The 14,918-nt window shown below is 36.8% G+C and overlaps 1 protein-coding gene across 1 annotated transcript in view; it reads left to right on the forward strand.

Annotated features, from left to right (window-relative positions):
- Positions 1-14,918, forward strand: part of ATP10D (ATPase phospholipid transporting 10D (putative)) — a 44,593-nt gene that overhangs the window by 5,126 nt on the left and 24,549 nt on the right. Inside the window, 8 exon segments of the mRNA XM_032685324.1 lie at positions 2,052-2,357; positions 3,132-3,326; positions 9,163-9,367; positions 11,176-11,261; positions 12,410-12,516; positions 13,252-13,383; positions 14,171-14,298; positions 14,444-14,696. Coding sequence (XP_032541215.1) covers positions 2,092-2,357; positions 3,132-3,326; positions 9,163-9,367; positions 11,176-11,261; positions 12,410-12,516; positions 13,252-13,383; positions 14,171-14,298; positions 14,444-14,696 — 1,372 coding nt within the window. The 5' untranslated portion in view covers positions 2,052-2,091.

Raw genomic sequence — 14,918 nt, forward strand, 5'->3', positions numbered from 1 at the left:
TCATTACTTTCTGAACCAGATTTAATGAGGAAGAAGAATAAAATGACTCTCAATAGTTAAAAAAAGCAAAAGAGATTTCTGAAGTTTGAAACCTCATAAATCCTATTTTAAAATGGTGATGCAAATGATTTTTAAAAAAAAATCATTTGCAGGTAGTAGCTCTGTCAAATCCCAGGTGAGTCAGAGGCCATTGTGGCAGAGTCTGAGGTCTAGATACTTTTTTCCCAAGATGTTGGTTAATTCTGATTCACCTTTCTGATCATAGAAGATTACTTGTTGTTTCTCATACAATGCTTCCAGTGTGGTAGGTTCATGTTAGTTATTTCTGGTCCGTAAAATCTTCAAAATTTACTTAAAAGCTGTTACATTAAAATACTGGGGATACTGGCAGAAATCTGCAGTGCACACAACTGAATGCGATGCTTCCTGTCCCTTTCTAAGCTCTGCTTCTCTGAATAAGGATGAGGAAGGGTGGGGCAGCGGTTTTGGAGCTGTGTCAGGAGTCAAGGGTGTGTATGTGGTGAGGGGTGACTGCTCTTCTGCAACACTGCAAATGCAGTTTAAACCTTTAGCTCCAGATCTAGTAGTGAGGAATTCCATCTTAACATGCTGTCATGTTAAAATGTCCAGTACTCTTCCATTCTGCTGTGCCCCCTCCCCCTTTTTTTTTTTAAGTAGTGGTCACTGGGTATCAAATACTAAAAAAGATAATAAATTATGAAAACCGAAAAGACCTAGAATTTAGGAGAGTTTGAAATTTTTCAGGTGTATTTTAGCTACACAGGTTATTTAGCTTGTATAATTTTCATTGAATGAGCAGGATCTGCTATTTAAAACTTCTGCACACCGTTTAGTCCTGGGAATTTTGGAAAGAGTTTGTTTTACTGCTTCTTCATCAATATCAGATGTTTGTTTGCTTGGTCTTATGAAGACAAACATGATTTTCACTACAAATCTAACCTGCTCTCAAATACCTCACTTGTGGCATCCTGAAAAAATTTGCAGCATTTACTTATTTAAGTTTTCTACAAGTACATTGCACATTATAACAATATGTAGGGATATGTCAGATTACTGGGCAAAGAGTTATTGTTTCAAGCAAAAGTGTGGTTAATTGGCACACCCTGTATGATTCATGCTAAAGACAGAACTTTGAGAGAGTCTGATAAATTTAATAGAAGAAATCATGTTAAAACTCTCCCTGATAATTCAGCACATTGTTAATTAAACAAACATTTACTTGAAAAGGTCCCTCACTGCATAAGATCTGTTTGTCGGAAATTGCTGAGTTGTCACAGCAGAGATTGTGAAGAAGTGGTGTTTTCTCAAAATGGCCAAGACTTAAGAATGTCATCCAAAATGTAGATGTTTGGGGTTTTTTTAGTAGCTGAGCTGCCAACATTTGTACCTCTTTTTAGGAAGTCGTCTTTTTAAAGTCTTTAATTTTCAATACTTTGTTCTTTGCTTCAGTCCTGACTTCAGTGTAGGTGGGTCTGTGTTAATTTGGTTTTTGAGAGCTCTAGGTGTATTGAAGACTCTTCATAGCCATGAATGGTCTCCACCAGCAGCACATTCGACAGTACCTAAACATTTTTGAAAACTTTGCTACCCTTCAAGCTTCAGACTTGTTCTCAGGCTCAGTGTAAATGAATTGAAGCATCTCTTCCATGTGTGTACAGATCAGTGTTCATATGTATGACTGTATAGTAGCCATGCATTTGAAAATACTGTTCCCTGCAGAATTAGCAGCTTGTCCACCTTTTTAATACTGTAGCATGAGAAATTGGTGGACGGGCTGCTATTAAAAAGCAATTGTGCATTTTAAACAGAGTAATCAAACTCTAGGATCCTGCAAGAGTGGATGAAATTCAAGCTTTGAAGCAGAAGTTCCTGGCCTCACATAACCTATTAACTGTCTGGGTTGGTTTTCTTAGTCAAAATATGAAAATCACATTTTCTCTGGGCTTATTCAAAGCTGTAACTGTGACTTTTTAGTTGAAAAGCCTTTATAGAATTGTTATGTAATTTGCTGCATTTTAAAACATTTCTAGGTAGACGACATTCCTTGGATTATAAAGCCTTCCAGGTGCAATGGCAGATCCCATCCGCTGGGCCCGATACCGTTGGCAGCGACTGATATCAGCAGAGGGCAGGGAAAGCAGCAGCAGCAATTCAAGTAGCAAGTGCCATCAATCATCAAAAACTACTGGCAAACATAGGATAGTGATACCCTGTTTGGGACATTTTAAAGAAGAGTATGAAAAAGTATCAAAACTATACATGAACAACAAAATACGGACTACTAAGTATACTTTACTGAATTTTTTACCACGGAATTTATTTGAACAATTTCACAGGTAATTAACTCCTTTTTGATTGTGGTAGTTCTTCTGAAGTGGAATCTTTTTATTTAAATGTGTGTGTGTTGCTTTCTGTTCAAAAATTATTCTTCCTCCTGACCTGCTTATCACTTCTGAAAAGATATGTGTTATTTGGCCAAAGTGTCCTAAATATCAGTGTTGGACTAATCCTTTTCTTCTTAGCTTATGTACTTTCCACTTATTCAGTTCTTTGGACTATTGAACTATTTCTTTCTCTTGGAGCACTGCCACACACCAATCTGCAGTAGGATTTTCAATTCATTTCCTGTAAATGTGTTTTTCCCTTTCCTTCATGTCTCTCTCTCTTGCCAGTTTTTTTTCATCTTCCTTCTGCTTGGAGGACTGCTGATTTGTAAAGTTATGCAGGGAGGTTGTAAGATGGCTTCCTTTTTAAGACATGCCATCTCCCCTGAGAGATGATAAAATTAAGTTTAAAAGACCTGGAAATTTGAGACAGTGGAAGTTTGCCAGTGCTTTACTAGAAAACTTGTGCCTGGAGGACAGTTTTGAAAATAAAGGAAAATTCTTGATTTCTGCATTGTCTGGTCATGTATATTAAGCAGCAGTGCAGCTAAGTAATCTGTTGACTGGAGAGTGAAAACAGAGTTCTGGATACTTAATTCTTAAATTGCAGTTGGGGTGAAGAAAAGATAATTGCTCTTAACTTAAATGTCTATATAGCATGGAGTGGGGAAATAAGTATCACTGTCTGCTAGTACAGCTAACTCCTGTGTTTTCTCTTTGTTTCAGAGTTGCCAATTTGTATTTCCTATTTCTAGTTGTCCTAAATTGGGTTCCTCTGGTGGAAGCTTTCCAAAAAGAAATTACAATGCTACCTCTGGTAGGGGTTCTGACAATTATTGCAGTGAAGGATGGTTTGGAAGATTACTCAAGATACAAAATGGATAAACAGATAAACAACTTAGTAACTAAAGTATATAGCAGGTAAGAGACAACTGTCTGTATGGTATATTGCTGTTATTTGATTATGACTATTATGTGAAAAGTTGTTGATAATTCTTTTGATTTACTTTCTGAATACTCATAGAATCATAAAATAATTTGAGAAAGGTCTCTGGAGGTCATCTGATCTTAACCCCCTGCTCAAAGCAGGGCTATTGAGATCAGGTAGCTCAGGGTCTAGTTGAGTCTCAATCACCAGTTTTGCTAAATGGGTATCAAATTAGTGTAAAATTTGCTGAAAAAAATTATACTTTGAGGCGTGTTCATGCATGAGTTTATACTGTGTTAACCAAGCTACTTTGACTAGTTAAGCATTGTTGTACATAGCATTTGTTTTGAAAGGTGTATTTTTAGTTCCTCTAAAATGGCTGTAAGCACCATGGAAATTCAGAGGCTGCTAGTTTATCGCTCATTAGTGGTATCATATTGTACTTATAATGTAATAACATTTGCCCAAGCAGAATGAGATAATTTTCTATTTGAGTGCATTACAGTTTGGTACAAATGTTAGCATCTGTTTCACCGTGCAGGACTGCAATATTGCAGACTGTGGGTGCAAGTCAGGAGTGGAATCTGCTAGTGGCAAGAGGTTTGCTGATAGGCAGTTATTATACAGGGATAATAAAAAGATAGGAATGCAAACTGATGATATTCTAAATTAACTAGCAAAACATTCTTTTAGTGTATGTTGGTGCTGCCCACAAAATTGTTTTTCTTTTATACCTGTCATAAAAGGATATTCTGAGCATGTAAAATACAAAGATAAAGGAAGTATAGTGAACCCTTTTTCTTTCTTGCATGCTCTGTTTCCATGTAGGGAAACAAGTATTTTGGAAAATGTCACTTTTAATGTGTTGTGGTAGCCATCACAAATAGCACCTGGAGAGGTGCTGGAGAGGAGTGATTGGGAGTTCAACACTTTAACAAATAACATACAGTAGTTGCTGTAGTACAAAACCACATTTAAATCTTCCTCTTTTCATTAAGGACACACCTTTTCTTAGTGAAGGCAATACAGTGAAAATAAGGTTTTCAAAATCTTAATGTGCTAGTTTAGGTTTATGCCAAACCCTAAACTTTGTACTCTAGAGGTAACCTTAATTAGCCCATGCACCATATTTACAGTCTGGTACTATATAATTATTAAATGTAATGTGGTAGTTAGCAGATGGAATCTCCAGCCTTCTAGCATTTGCCACACTCTCTTGGTAGTTTAAGAACTAACTCATAACCATAAAAGTCTGGACTATCATATTATACCACAAAGCAAAACCAAACAGATTTTGTTGGCAAACACAAATATATACAGCAACTTTCCCAGAAACGTTCTATTCAACCTATAAAAATTTGAGCTCAAAACAAGTAAGAAATTGGGCTATTAGGGAAGATAAGTGTTTTCTTTCTTTTCCATGTCTGCAGAGAAGGTTTAAGGGAGAAGCTGGATTATTTCTGGCTATGAATTGTCATGTACCCTGAAAGAATTCACTGCCAGAAAGCTGAAGCATTCGATCTTCATATTCCTGAAGATTCTGTGTTACTCGTAATCTCTTACCAATGTTAATGAAACAGAATTAATTTCTGATCTTCTGTTCTGGCTTGATTTTTTTTTTTCCCCCTTCACCAAAAATGTGTAATAATCAGTGGCCATATTAGTCCTGAGTGAAAATTCCTTATTGTGCTTCTAAATGTTTTGGCTTTGTAACTTTTTTTTCTCCTTAGTTTTTGTCATGAAGTATTTTATATAGTCTAGTCTGGTTTTAAAAATAAGCTGAGAGGCATGGTTCAGGAGAATTAAATGCTACTGGTACAAAAAATTATTGCTCACTGTATGTGAGCTGATTTATCTTAAACTTCCGTTAATCTCACATTCGAATTCAGAATTTCTTAACTTTTTTAACAAGAATCCCCTGTTCCAGTGCATGCATTTTATCCAACATAGTAATTGTAAACATGATGAACAGCTAGGTAATTTTGAATACCATTTCCAGTCATTTTCTTGCTGTGCATTTGTTCATGTGGAAAAGTTGTATACATTGTATGTTCTGTCTGTGATTTTACTTACACGTTAGATACTGACACCTCCATGGCTTCTGTGTGCCCAATATAGCAGCTCTTCTTGCTATCTCAACATAACTAAGCAATAGTTGTCATGCCTGAAAGCTGGTAGGCCAGCTTTTTGTATCTGAAGATAATTTGTGTGATGAAGCATTTTCAGGAAGACCAATTATCCTTGCTTCTTGAACTCTTGTGAGGCTTGCTTGTGTACAAAGCTAAGGGTTTTCATAATAAAACCCAGTTTTACGATACTCTGTTCTCCATGACAAAACATGACAGTCTCAGTGCCTTGACAGGTCTATCTGAGCACCTAGATGCTAGTTTCTCTGGTTTTTGACAAATCTGACACCACCTCCTACTCCTTAATTGCTTTTGCTTATAGCAAATGTCTGACATCCATAGTTTCAGAGTTTTCAACCTGCTACTTTTTAGAGCCGTGGATTGTATCCATTTGATGGATCAGATTTATTGTATTTGGTCTTAAATACACAGAGCCTGAAGCAGATTTTTCTAGGAAAGTTTATTTCTGTGTTGAAAATGTGATAATATTGCTTATAATTTTTTCCCCTTTCTCATTTTTCACTTGTGGAGTAATAAAACATATCAATAAACAGTAAGATGTGCTAATGTGCATTTTAGTTTAGTTTATAATTGTTGCTCTGATGTTAAATAGTTATCAAGTCCTTGTGCATTTTGACCAAGTTATCATTCTAAAGTAGTAGGATCTCATTTAAATAGCTATGAATCATGAAGTATAAAGGCATTTCTGTTTGAGCATCGTGTAGTTCATGTCATTTTAGTAGAGCAGTGGTGAGGTGACTATGATGGAAAAATACATTTAGTTCCATGCTGACCTACCACTAAAGGCAGCTACACTTTTTTGTTAGACTTTGTGCTGAACTGGATAGAGAATATGTGCATGATCCGTCTGCTGTATCAGAAGCAGGATAGATGATGTTGCTGGCTGATATGTTTTTCTTCTCTTCTTCCCTCTTCTGCAGAGCTCTTCAAGTATATTTGTTTTTCATTGCAAGCCTTGTGAGTAGATGTGTTGTAATTACTGTTCTTTACAAATACATGTTTATGCAAATCATTGTATATATTTGGAATTCAGACATAATTTAATAATCAGGGTTTTTTTGTGGAACTGAGCTCTGTAAAGAAAAATCCTTTCTACGGGATTCTTCCTTACTTTTAGCTTTTCTTTCCTCTCCAAGACTCCAGTCTGGCATAAAGAAAGTGGGACTCATTCAGGTCAATCAAGTAAAAAGAAGCAGCATACGTTTTCAGTGATTTAAGAGAGGAAATATTTTCCATCACCTGAGGGCTAATCTCAACACTGGCAGCATGGACAAATAGTTTTTTGTAGTTTTTTGAAATGCATAGTAGTTAGAAAAAAATACAGGGATGTGAGAGTACCAGTATTTTGTACTTTTTTTAATCTCTTGTAAATAATTTCTTCAAGAATAAATCAAAGGGTTGCTTTGTCACAAGGTCTGCAGTTTCCAAATGCTTCTATGGTTTTGGAAATTCCAATTCACTTTGAAAAATCTCTGTAGAAGTCAGGGACAGAAATTGACAACTATTCACCTGATATTTTTATCTTACTGCATTAGTGATGCCATTGCTTTCTTCGCTTATGATCTTATTTTGTCTTGCTTACCTTTCTGTTTCCACCCTTTCTCTAACTCTTCTAGATGCAAGCTGGCTGAGGAAGTAATCTTCCACTGTCCTCATGGGTTCTCAAATCCTTTCCATCCTGTTTGGAGGGTGAGGTAAAAGGTTGCTGTTTTGGAGTGACCAGGGCATTCTGCTCCAGTTGGTGTTGCATCCTAATTGGACTCATTTGGCCTTCATAGTGGGGTAAATTGGCCTACACAGAAAGTTATGCTGATTTAGGTTTTTTCTATACCTGAAGGGTAGTTCTAAGCAAAGAAACAAACAAAAATTACTAGTTTTCGTATCTCTTGTCTCATGAATAGAATTACTTTGTCAGCAGATTTGCAGCTATCAAAGCCTAAGTCATACCTTCAGAGAGTCATATTGTGTTTCAGCAGTTCTTCCTACCATTTTTCTGTTTGCCTCTATAATTAATTTGGAATTTGTTATTTTACTTTAGAACTTTTTCCTTCAACTCTTTTTTTTTTCCCTTGTCTTTATTTCAGTGGAGATGTACTGGTATGAAAAGTTGATTCCTGCAGTTTTTTTAATCCATCCATCTTCTGATAGACATGGCTGTAGCTTTAAGTTTTACATGCTTTCCATTGTGCCAGTGTTCCATCTGCATAGAAGATTAGTGATGAGCATCTTAAGGAGAAAACAGTTGTGCATTATATCACTTTAATTTTTGTCAGCTTTTATTGCTTCCTGGTTTTGCTTTGTTTGCACTTTGAAAGCAATATAAACACCTCCTTATCTTCAGTGGAGAAACTGTCATCATTACAGTGGTTAAATGTGTGGGCCTTGTGCCATCTGTTTGTAGACAGGTATTTTCTAAGGGATCCTATCAGATAATGCAGGTCTGAAAAGTACGGGTGCAAAGCTCAATACAGGGAATGTTTTTCTGATATTTTCTTTGTCATTAGGAGTGTCTGTTTCTGTTTCAATAGAAAATGCAGCCCAAACCATACACCAGTCTGGATGACTGAGAAATGAAGACTGTGGAGAGTACGTGCTCCTCTCTTTAAACATTGCTGTTGGGTTAGTCCATTCAAGGCAGGAAACAAAGCAGTCACTGAGGGCAGTAATAGTTTGTACAAAAACCTACTCCAGTCCTTGTAGCAGTCACTGTAGGTGTGTTTCATCCACCCACATTGCATTAACCTGCTGCTGTGTGCCTCTGGCTAACTCCTCAAGCACTCTTTGTTGCTTTTTACCCTGCATCCTGTTTACCACTCTAAACTTCACTGAGTTTGCAATGAACTGCTGTGATTATACATTAAAGGAAAATTCTTAATCTCAGCTGAGAACACAACAGCAGCTATAAATGGAATGTTGAAAACGGTTCAAACTTATTTACTTCATGCCTGGATATTTCATACTAATAAAGAATTTCAACTCAATGCTGACAAGCATGAGCTTTTATTGACTTCACTGAGTATTACAGAGTCTTGGTACCTTCATAGAATCATAGAATGGTTGAAGGGACCTTAGAGATTATCTAGTTCCACCCCCTTGCCATGGGCAGGGACACCTTCCACTAGACCAGTTTGCTCAAAATCCAATCCAATCTGACCTTGAACCTTACATTCAAAAATTAACGAAAAAATATACTTTAAAATTCTGTAAATACAAATATTTATATTCAGAGCATCAGTGAAGTTGTTGCTGAATATTCTTTCCTTACTGGTAAATGTTTGTTATTTTGGGAGACAGACATTTTTGAAAGGCCTTATCAGAAGAGAATAAGCTGTTCTTGGTTGCATAATTGCAAGAAAAAGTGAAGGCCCAAAGAGAAATACTGAAAACACTGTTTCCTTTCTTGGAATGATGAATATATAGGAAGCAAGTGTGTTGAATTTTAAATAGAGCTAAAATAATTCTCAGAGGGTGTCTTGAATGTAGTTCCCAGAAAAATGGCTTGGACTCCAGAGTTGATTCTTTGTAATTATATTCAGCTTGAGCTGAATGCACTATCTTATCAGAGATTTTTAATGGTTGGAAGCATAAATAGTTATTTGAGACATTTTCTAGTTCCAGTGTGTTTGTCTGAACTTTCAGATTACGCATTTGTAAAAAGTCTCTGTTCTTCCGTGTGTTTCAGGAAGGAGAAGAAATACATAGATGAATGCTGGAAAAATGTCAATGTTGGGGACTTCGTCCGGCTTTCACGTAATGAAATCATTCCTGCTGACATGGTGCTGTTATATTCCAGTGATCTGGATGGGATCTGTTACATTGAAACAGCAGGCCTTGATGGAGAAACCAATCTGAAGCAGAGACAGGTGGTGAAAGGATATGCAGAGAAGGTGATAATTGTGTGTTTCTAGTCACCTAAGAAAGTTGACATGACAGATGGTCAACTAAAAAAACCCAATCAAGTCAGCCCTCTGCATTGCCTAATTCATGATAGCTCAGCAGTCCGTATCTGAAAACAAACTTATTAGGTAACAGTTATAATTTGTTACTGGAGTTGTTTTGGAGAAAATATTTATGTGTTCACCTAACCCTGAGAAAGACAGATCTATTTGAAGTAATGCAAGCCAGTGAAATTATCTATTCAGGTAAATGTCAAGAAGTCATGTATGGTGCGTAGCATGCTGTGGGTGAGAAATTTGAGTTTTTTAGAGGGGACTTCTGTGCTGTATAAAGACCTAAAAAGAAGAGCAGATACTATCTTCCCTTTCACTGTTTTTTTCATATTTCAAATATATTGTTACTCCATACAATACTGTTATACCTAGCAGTCAAAATGTTGGAGACTGGCACAATAGGAAGGGGACAATATCAAAAGATCAAAGAATCCTGTCATTTCTGCAGTCTTCAGCACACTTGGTACTGAGTTCTGCTGCTGAAACACCATGCTGAAAACAATAGCAAGGAGACTCAGTGCTGTCCCCATAACAACAGGCTGATTAGTCCTCTGGAGATAAAATTACCTGAAGTGCCTCTGAATTTTCAGCAGTGGTGAGGAAGTGAGAAGTTGTCTCTAAGTCCCATTACTTAATGAGTCTGGTAATAACAAAGGCATGATGTGCTGTCCATGAAGGTTAATCCGCTTCAGGTTAATACAGTGCAACACATCAATATAGAAAAACATAGTAAAAATTTGTTTAGCAAGCCAACAAAGTACTTGCTAATAATATGATGTCTTCTGAGTTTCAAATTCTACTTACAGGATTGCGTTTTAAGCTCACAGTTGCTATTCTACCAGTGTGAAGCCACATGGTTGTGGGAGCACAGCCTTCTCAGAAACCTGTAATTATGCAGATGTATTCAGTAACACCTGTGAATCAGAGAATTATACCTGGGAGTTTGAAACTTTAAATTGTGTATTTGTTTTTTCTAAACAGTAGAACGAATGACTTTCCAAAGAGTTAGTGACAGGTACTCAGTTTGGAAATGACTCAGTTATGCCCAAGGCTAGCCTGTGTTATACTGGAGGCTAGAGGCATAGTCATATGCCATTAACTGAAATTAAATTGCAACAGCAGATAATTCCAAAGATAAGGCCTTTTGGCTTTTCTCTTACTTCTTGTCATGCTTCATTCTTACTAATACAGGATTCTGTTTTGCTTGGCTTTTCTCATTAACGTGTACCTCTGGCCTTTCATAACAGCCTTTTCTTTGGTACTCGTAAGTCTCAAACATCATTATGAAGTTCTACCTGTGTGTTAGCACAAATAGCATCCTGGTTGTGGTATTGGGAAAAAATGCCTATGTGCAAGAAATACTGCTTGCAGAGAAGACAGTGCCTCTTCTTTTTCTTTTATTTTCCATATAATGAAAAAACCTATGGGAAATCTCTTCCTTTTAGATGTTCTTATTGGCTTTGTTGTTTTCTTCTTTCTTACCCTTCCACCCATTTTCTCCTTTCTAGTGCTCTCAGAATATCAGCAATGCAACTGATACTTGTCAGGGTTTGATATTTACTAGAAAGTCGTTCTATGATTTGTAAGTCTGATTTATGCAGGGTAGGAGACCATCAACACCACCCACAACCTACAGTTTCAAAGATAGCAATATCTGAACCTATGAGTTTATGATGTTTTTAAGTTCTGTCTCATTTTGTCTGAGTTCTGTTTTTTGGTGGGTTTTTTTGTTCCTGTGGCTTTAGGTCTCTGAAATTGATCCAGAGGAATTTTCCAGTAGAATAGAGTGTGAAAGTCCTAACAACAACCTCAGTCGATTCCGAGGCTTTGTGTAAGTATGTTTGATGGCTCTTTAAACTTCTGTCTTTTGCTTTGTCATTCTTACTAATTTTCAGAGAGTTTGTAATATTTGCTTTAAAAAATAACAATATAGATAGAAATCAGTTTGCACCACTACCTTTCTGAGTGCATCCCAACAGATAGAGCTCCAGAGGGATTTTCTGAGCAGCAAAATGTGAACTGGTGCTTTTTATTTTGTATTGAATATTTTTAACATCTTAGTTCAGGCTGTTTTGCAATTGTGTATTTCATACTTGAAATAGCTGTTTCAAATCTGCCCTTCATAATGTGTGACCTCTACAGTATTTGATCTGGAGCATGGCCTGATTGGGCAATTGATTTGTTTTCTGTAACCATCAATCACTTGATCAAACTCCTTATCACCAGTGTTTCTAGCTGTAGGTTTTTTGTCAGGTTTAGTTCATGGTTAGAGTTAGGGTTTTTCTTCAGAGTCAGAGTTGGAAGGAACCTTAAGGAACTAGATGATCTCTAAGGTCTCTTCCAACTCCAGCCATTCTATGATTCTTACAGGTTTATGATTTTCTGTAGACAGTAGGAAAACAAAATGCTGTTTTATGGGGTAACTGATTTTCAGGATTTGAGAGTTATGTCTATATTCTTCCCTTTGCACACTGACACATTAGATATTTGAGAAGATAAATAAATATATATAAATCTTAGTCTGAGGAAGCACCTTTACAGTGGGCCTGCCTGCACTGAAAGTATACCACAGGAGTGGTGATGCTCTCAATATGTTTAAAATGGAATTTTAAACATATTTTCTATTTTCTCCAAATTTTTTCTGATGCTGGTAGTCCAAGTAGAAGTTATAGGGTTTCAAACTTCCAGTGTTTGTCTTGGATCTCTTTTCAGTAGTGTTGCCTACTTCTCATATGACAGCTGGCAAATTCTGGGCTTATAAACACAAGAAAATTGTAATGCAGTGCCTTCATGCTTGGATTTTCAAGGGTGATCTGCTTGAATGTTACTCCATTCTTTTGAAAAGTCCAATCAGTAATGTCAGAATGGGGGTCAGTGACTAGCAGCTTCTTTGGGAAGTCTACTCCCCAGTGGTTTTGCAAAGCCTGACTGTAATTGCTGGAGTCCTACAGCTGACATGATGTGCTTTTTTTTTTACAGTGAGCATTCAAACATGGATCGAGTGGCTCTCAGCAAGGAAAACTTACTCCTGCGAGGATGCACAGTAAGAAACACAGAAGCTGTTGTAGGCATAGTGGTTTATGCAGGTTAGTGAACCACCCTGGCTTTCACAGATTGCCTTGCACACAAGATGGTTATGTGCCCTAAAAAACAGTATCATGCAAAGGGGAATTGGGAGAGCAAAAGCTTGAATCCAGCAGAAGGCAGCTGTAGCTAGAAATGTTAAGAACTCATGTCTGGGGGAAGTTTGCTTCTGATTTAACAATGTAAAAAACTGATATGCCTAATTGTTACTGGAAGAACAGATCTGTTGCGTGTGAACAGGCCCTTGTCCTTAACTATTAGTTGCAATGGTAAACCCAGGTTTTGAAGTGGACATGGAAATTCTTGGCTTGCTTAGGATTTTTTTCTTATCTGAAACTGAAGGTAGTGCTGTTCTTCAGTGTTCTGCATCAAAGGGCAGAGGTTTTTAAACTAATCAATATGATGTATCCAGCCAGATAGTTGTAACAGAGGTGTAGGATTTTGTAGAAAACACTAGAAATAATACAGAGGGATCAAGAATGAGGTTGTTTCTATAGGAAGGAACATTAGTGACAAAAGGTAATGTACACATGACAGATTTTGATTTAGCTTGTTCAGTTTTCTTTACAACAGAATTCATGCATTGTATGAGAAATTAATTTGCTTGTATTTATAATCACTGGTCAAATATTTGTCAATAGAAATATTCTGTTTCCCAGAGCTTTAGAAATATAAAGCACTTGTGGTTCTGATACCTGTCATCAGAGAATTAATTTCAACCTGTTTTTTGGTTGCAGGTCATGAAACCAAAGCCATGCTGAATAACAATGGCCCTCATTACAAGCGCAGTAAATTGGAAAGAAAAGTGAACACTGATATTCTTTGGTGTGTTCTACTTCTAATTTTGATGTGTTTAACTGGAGCAATAGGTAAGTGAGAATCACCAGACTCCTACTGTTTTCCTCTCTCAGCTTAGTGTTTTTTTTGGGGGTTGATTCATTTTGTCAATCTTTATCCATGTGTAATTCCCTAAAAATTGGGAATGCTGCCAGGTTTTAGTTCATGTTGTCATGTTTAATCTGGGATGTAGTCAAGAAGTATATTTCTGATGTGAGTTCTTAGGTCTGGAACCTGTTTCTCTGGCTGATTTCTCTTTTCTCTCACTACTGCTCTGCAAAACTCCTACTTTCTCTTGGGATTTTTCAGATAATGTGTGATGTACACATTGAGGTGAGAGACCTAGTGTGACTAGGGTTGTAATGATCTTATATTTTAGGGATTGATTAAATGGTGACCTTGAGTGTATCTAAACATACTAACTTTTCTGACAGATCATAAAGGTGTTTAAAATACGTTTAAAAATACTTCAATACTTAATAATGATGACATGTTCACAGGTAGACTAAAACCTGAACAAGCAAGGATAGCAATTAATTGCCAGAGGGGGTTTTCTGGGGAAAAGAAGTGTTTGTGAAGTGTAGCTAATATTTCCTTAGTTCTGAGATATGCTGTATAGATGTGCTGTTGATAGAAATGCATGTAAGGTATTTTTTCTATGCATTGATATTTGTGTTCCTGTAGAAGAAAAAAACAAGAAAGAAAATGGTAGTTTAAAAGCATAGAAAGGACTGCAGAGTGTAACAGGTACCACAACGACCCTGAACTGTGATAGAGTTTACATACAACTGATCACTTTATCTTGTTCTTGTTTTCAAGGCCATGGAATTTGGTTAACTAGGTATTCGGAAATACCTTTTATTAACATCCCCAAGCCAGATGGGAAATCGGTTCCTCCAATATTAGCAGGGTTCTATATGTTCTGGACGATGATAATTTTATTACAGGTAACTTTAGTCTGCTTTGAACATGGGTCATATTCTAATCTCATTTATACCCTTGAGTAACTCTTTGACTTCAGTAGAGCTACTTTATATTTGTAACTGGCCAAAGACTTTGGTTTTATTTAATCCCCATGTTTTATTTTGGCAGGTCTTGATCCCAGTTTCTCTCTATGTTTCAATTGAAATTGTCAAATTGGGACAGATCTATTTAATACAGAATGACATTGATTTTTACCATGAGAAAACAGATTCAACTATTCAGTGTCGAGCGCTGAATATTGCTGAAGACCTTGGCCAGATTCAGTATATCTTCTCTGACAAGACTGGAACCCTCACTGAAAATAAGATGGTTTTTCGGAGATGCAGCATTGCAGGACAGGAGTATTGCCATGAGGAAAATGGTAAGACACTAAACCTGTGTTCACATGGGTCATTTTTCCAACATGATACCATTTGATACCATGAATGTAATATCCTTTACTTGCTCTGAAAGAAGTCATGACTACTATGTTTTGTTTCTCTCCTTGGAATATTCAGAACCCAGAACACTGGAAAATTGCCCATCTAGTCTTTCCTCTCTTTTTTTTTTCCCCCAACTAGAGCGCCAGTGCTTACCTAGCATT

The sequence above is a fragment of the Chiroxiphia lanceolata genome, chromosome 4, assembly GCF_009829145.1.
Source record: "Chiroxiphia lanceolata isolate bChiLan1 chromosome 4, bChiLan1.pri, whole genome shotgun sequence".
Lineage (NCBI taxonomy): Eukaryota > Metazoa > Chordata > Aves > Passeriformes > Pipridae > Chiroxiphia > Chiroxiphia lanceolata.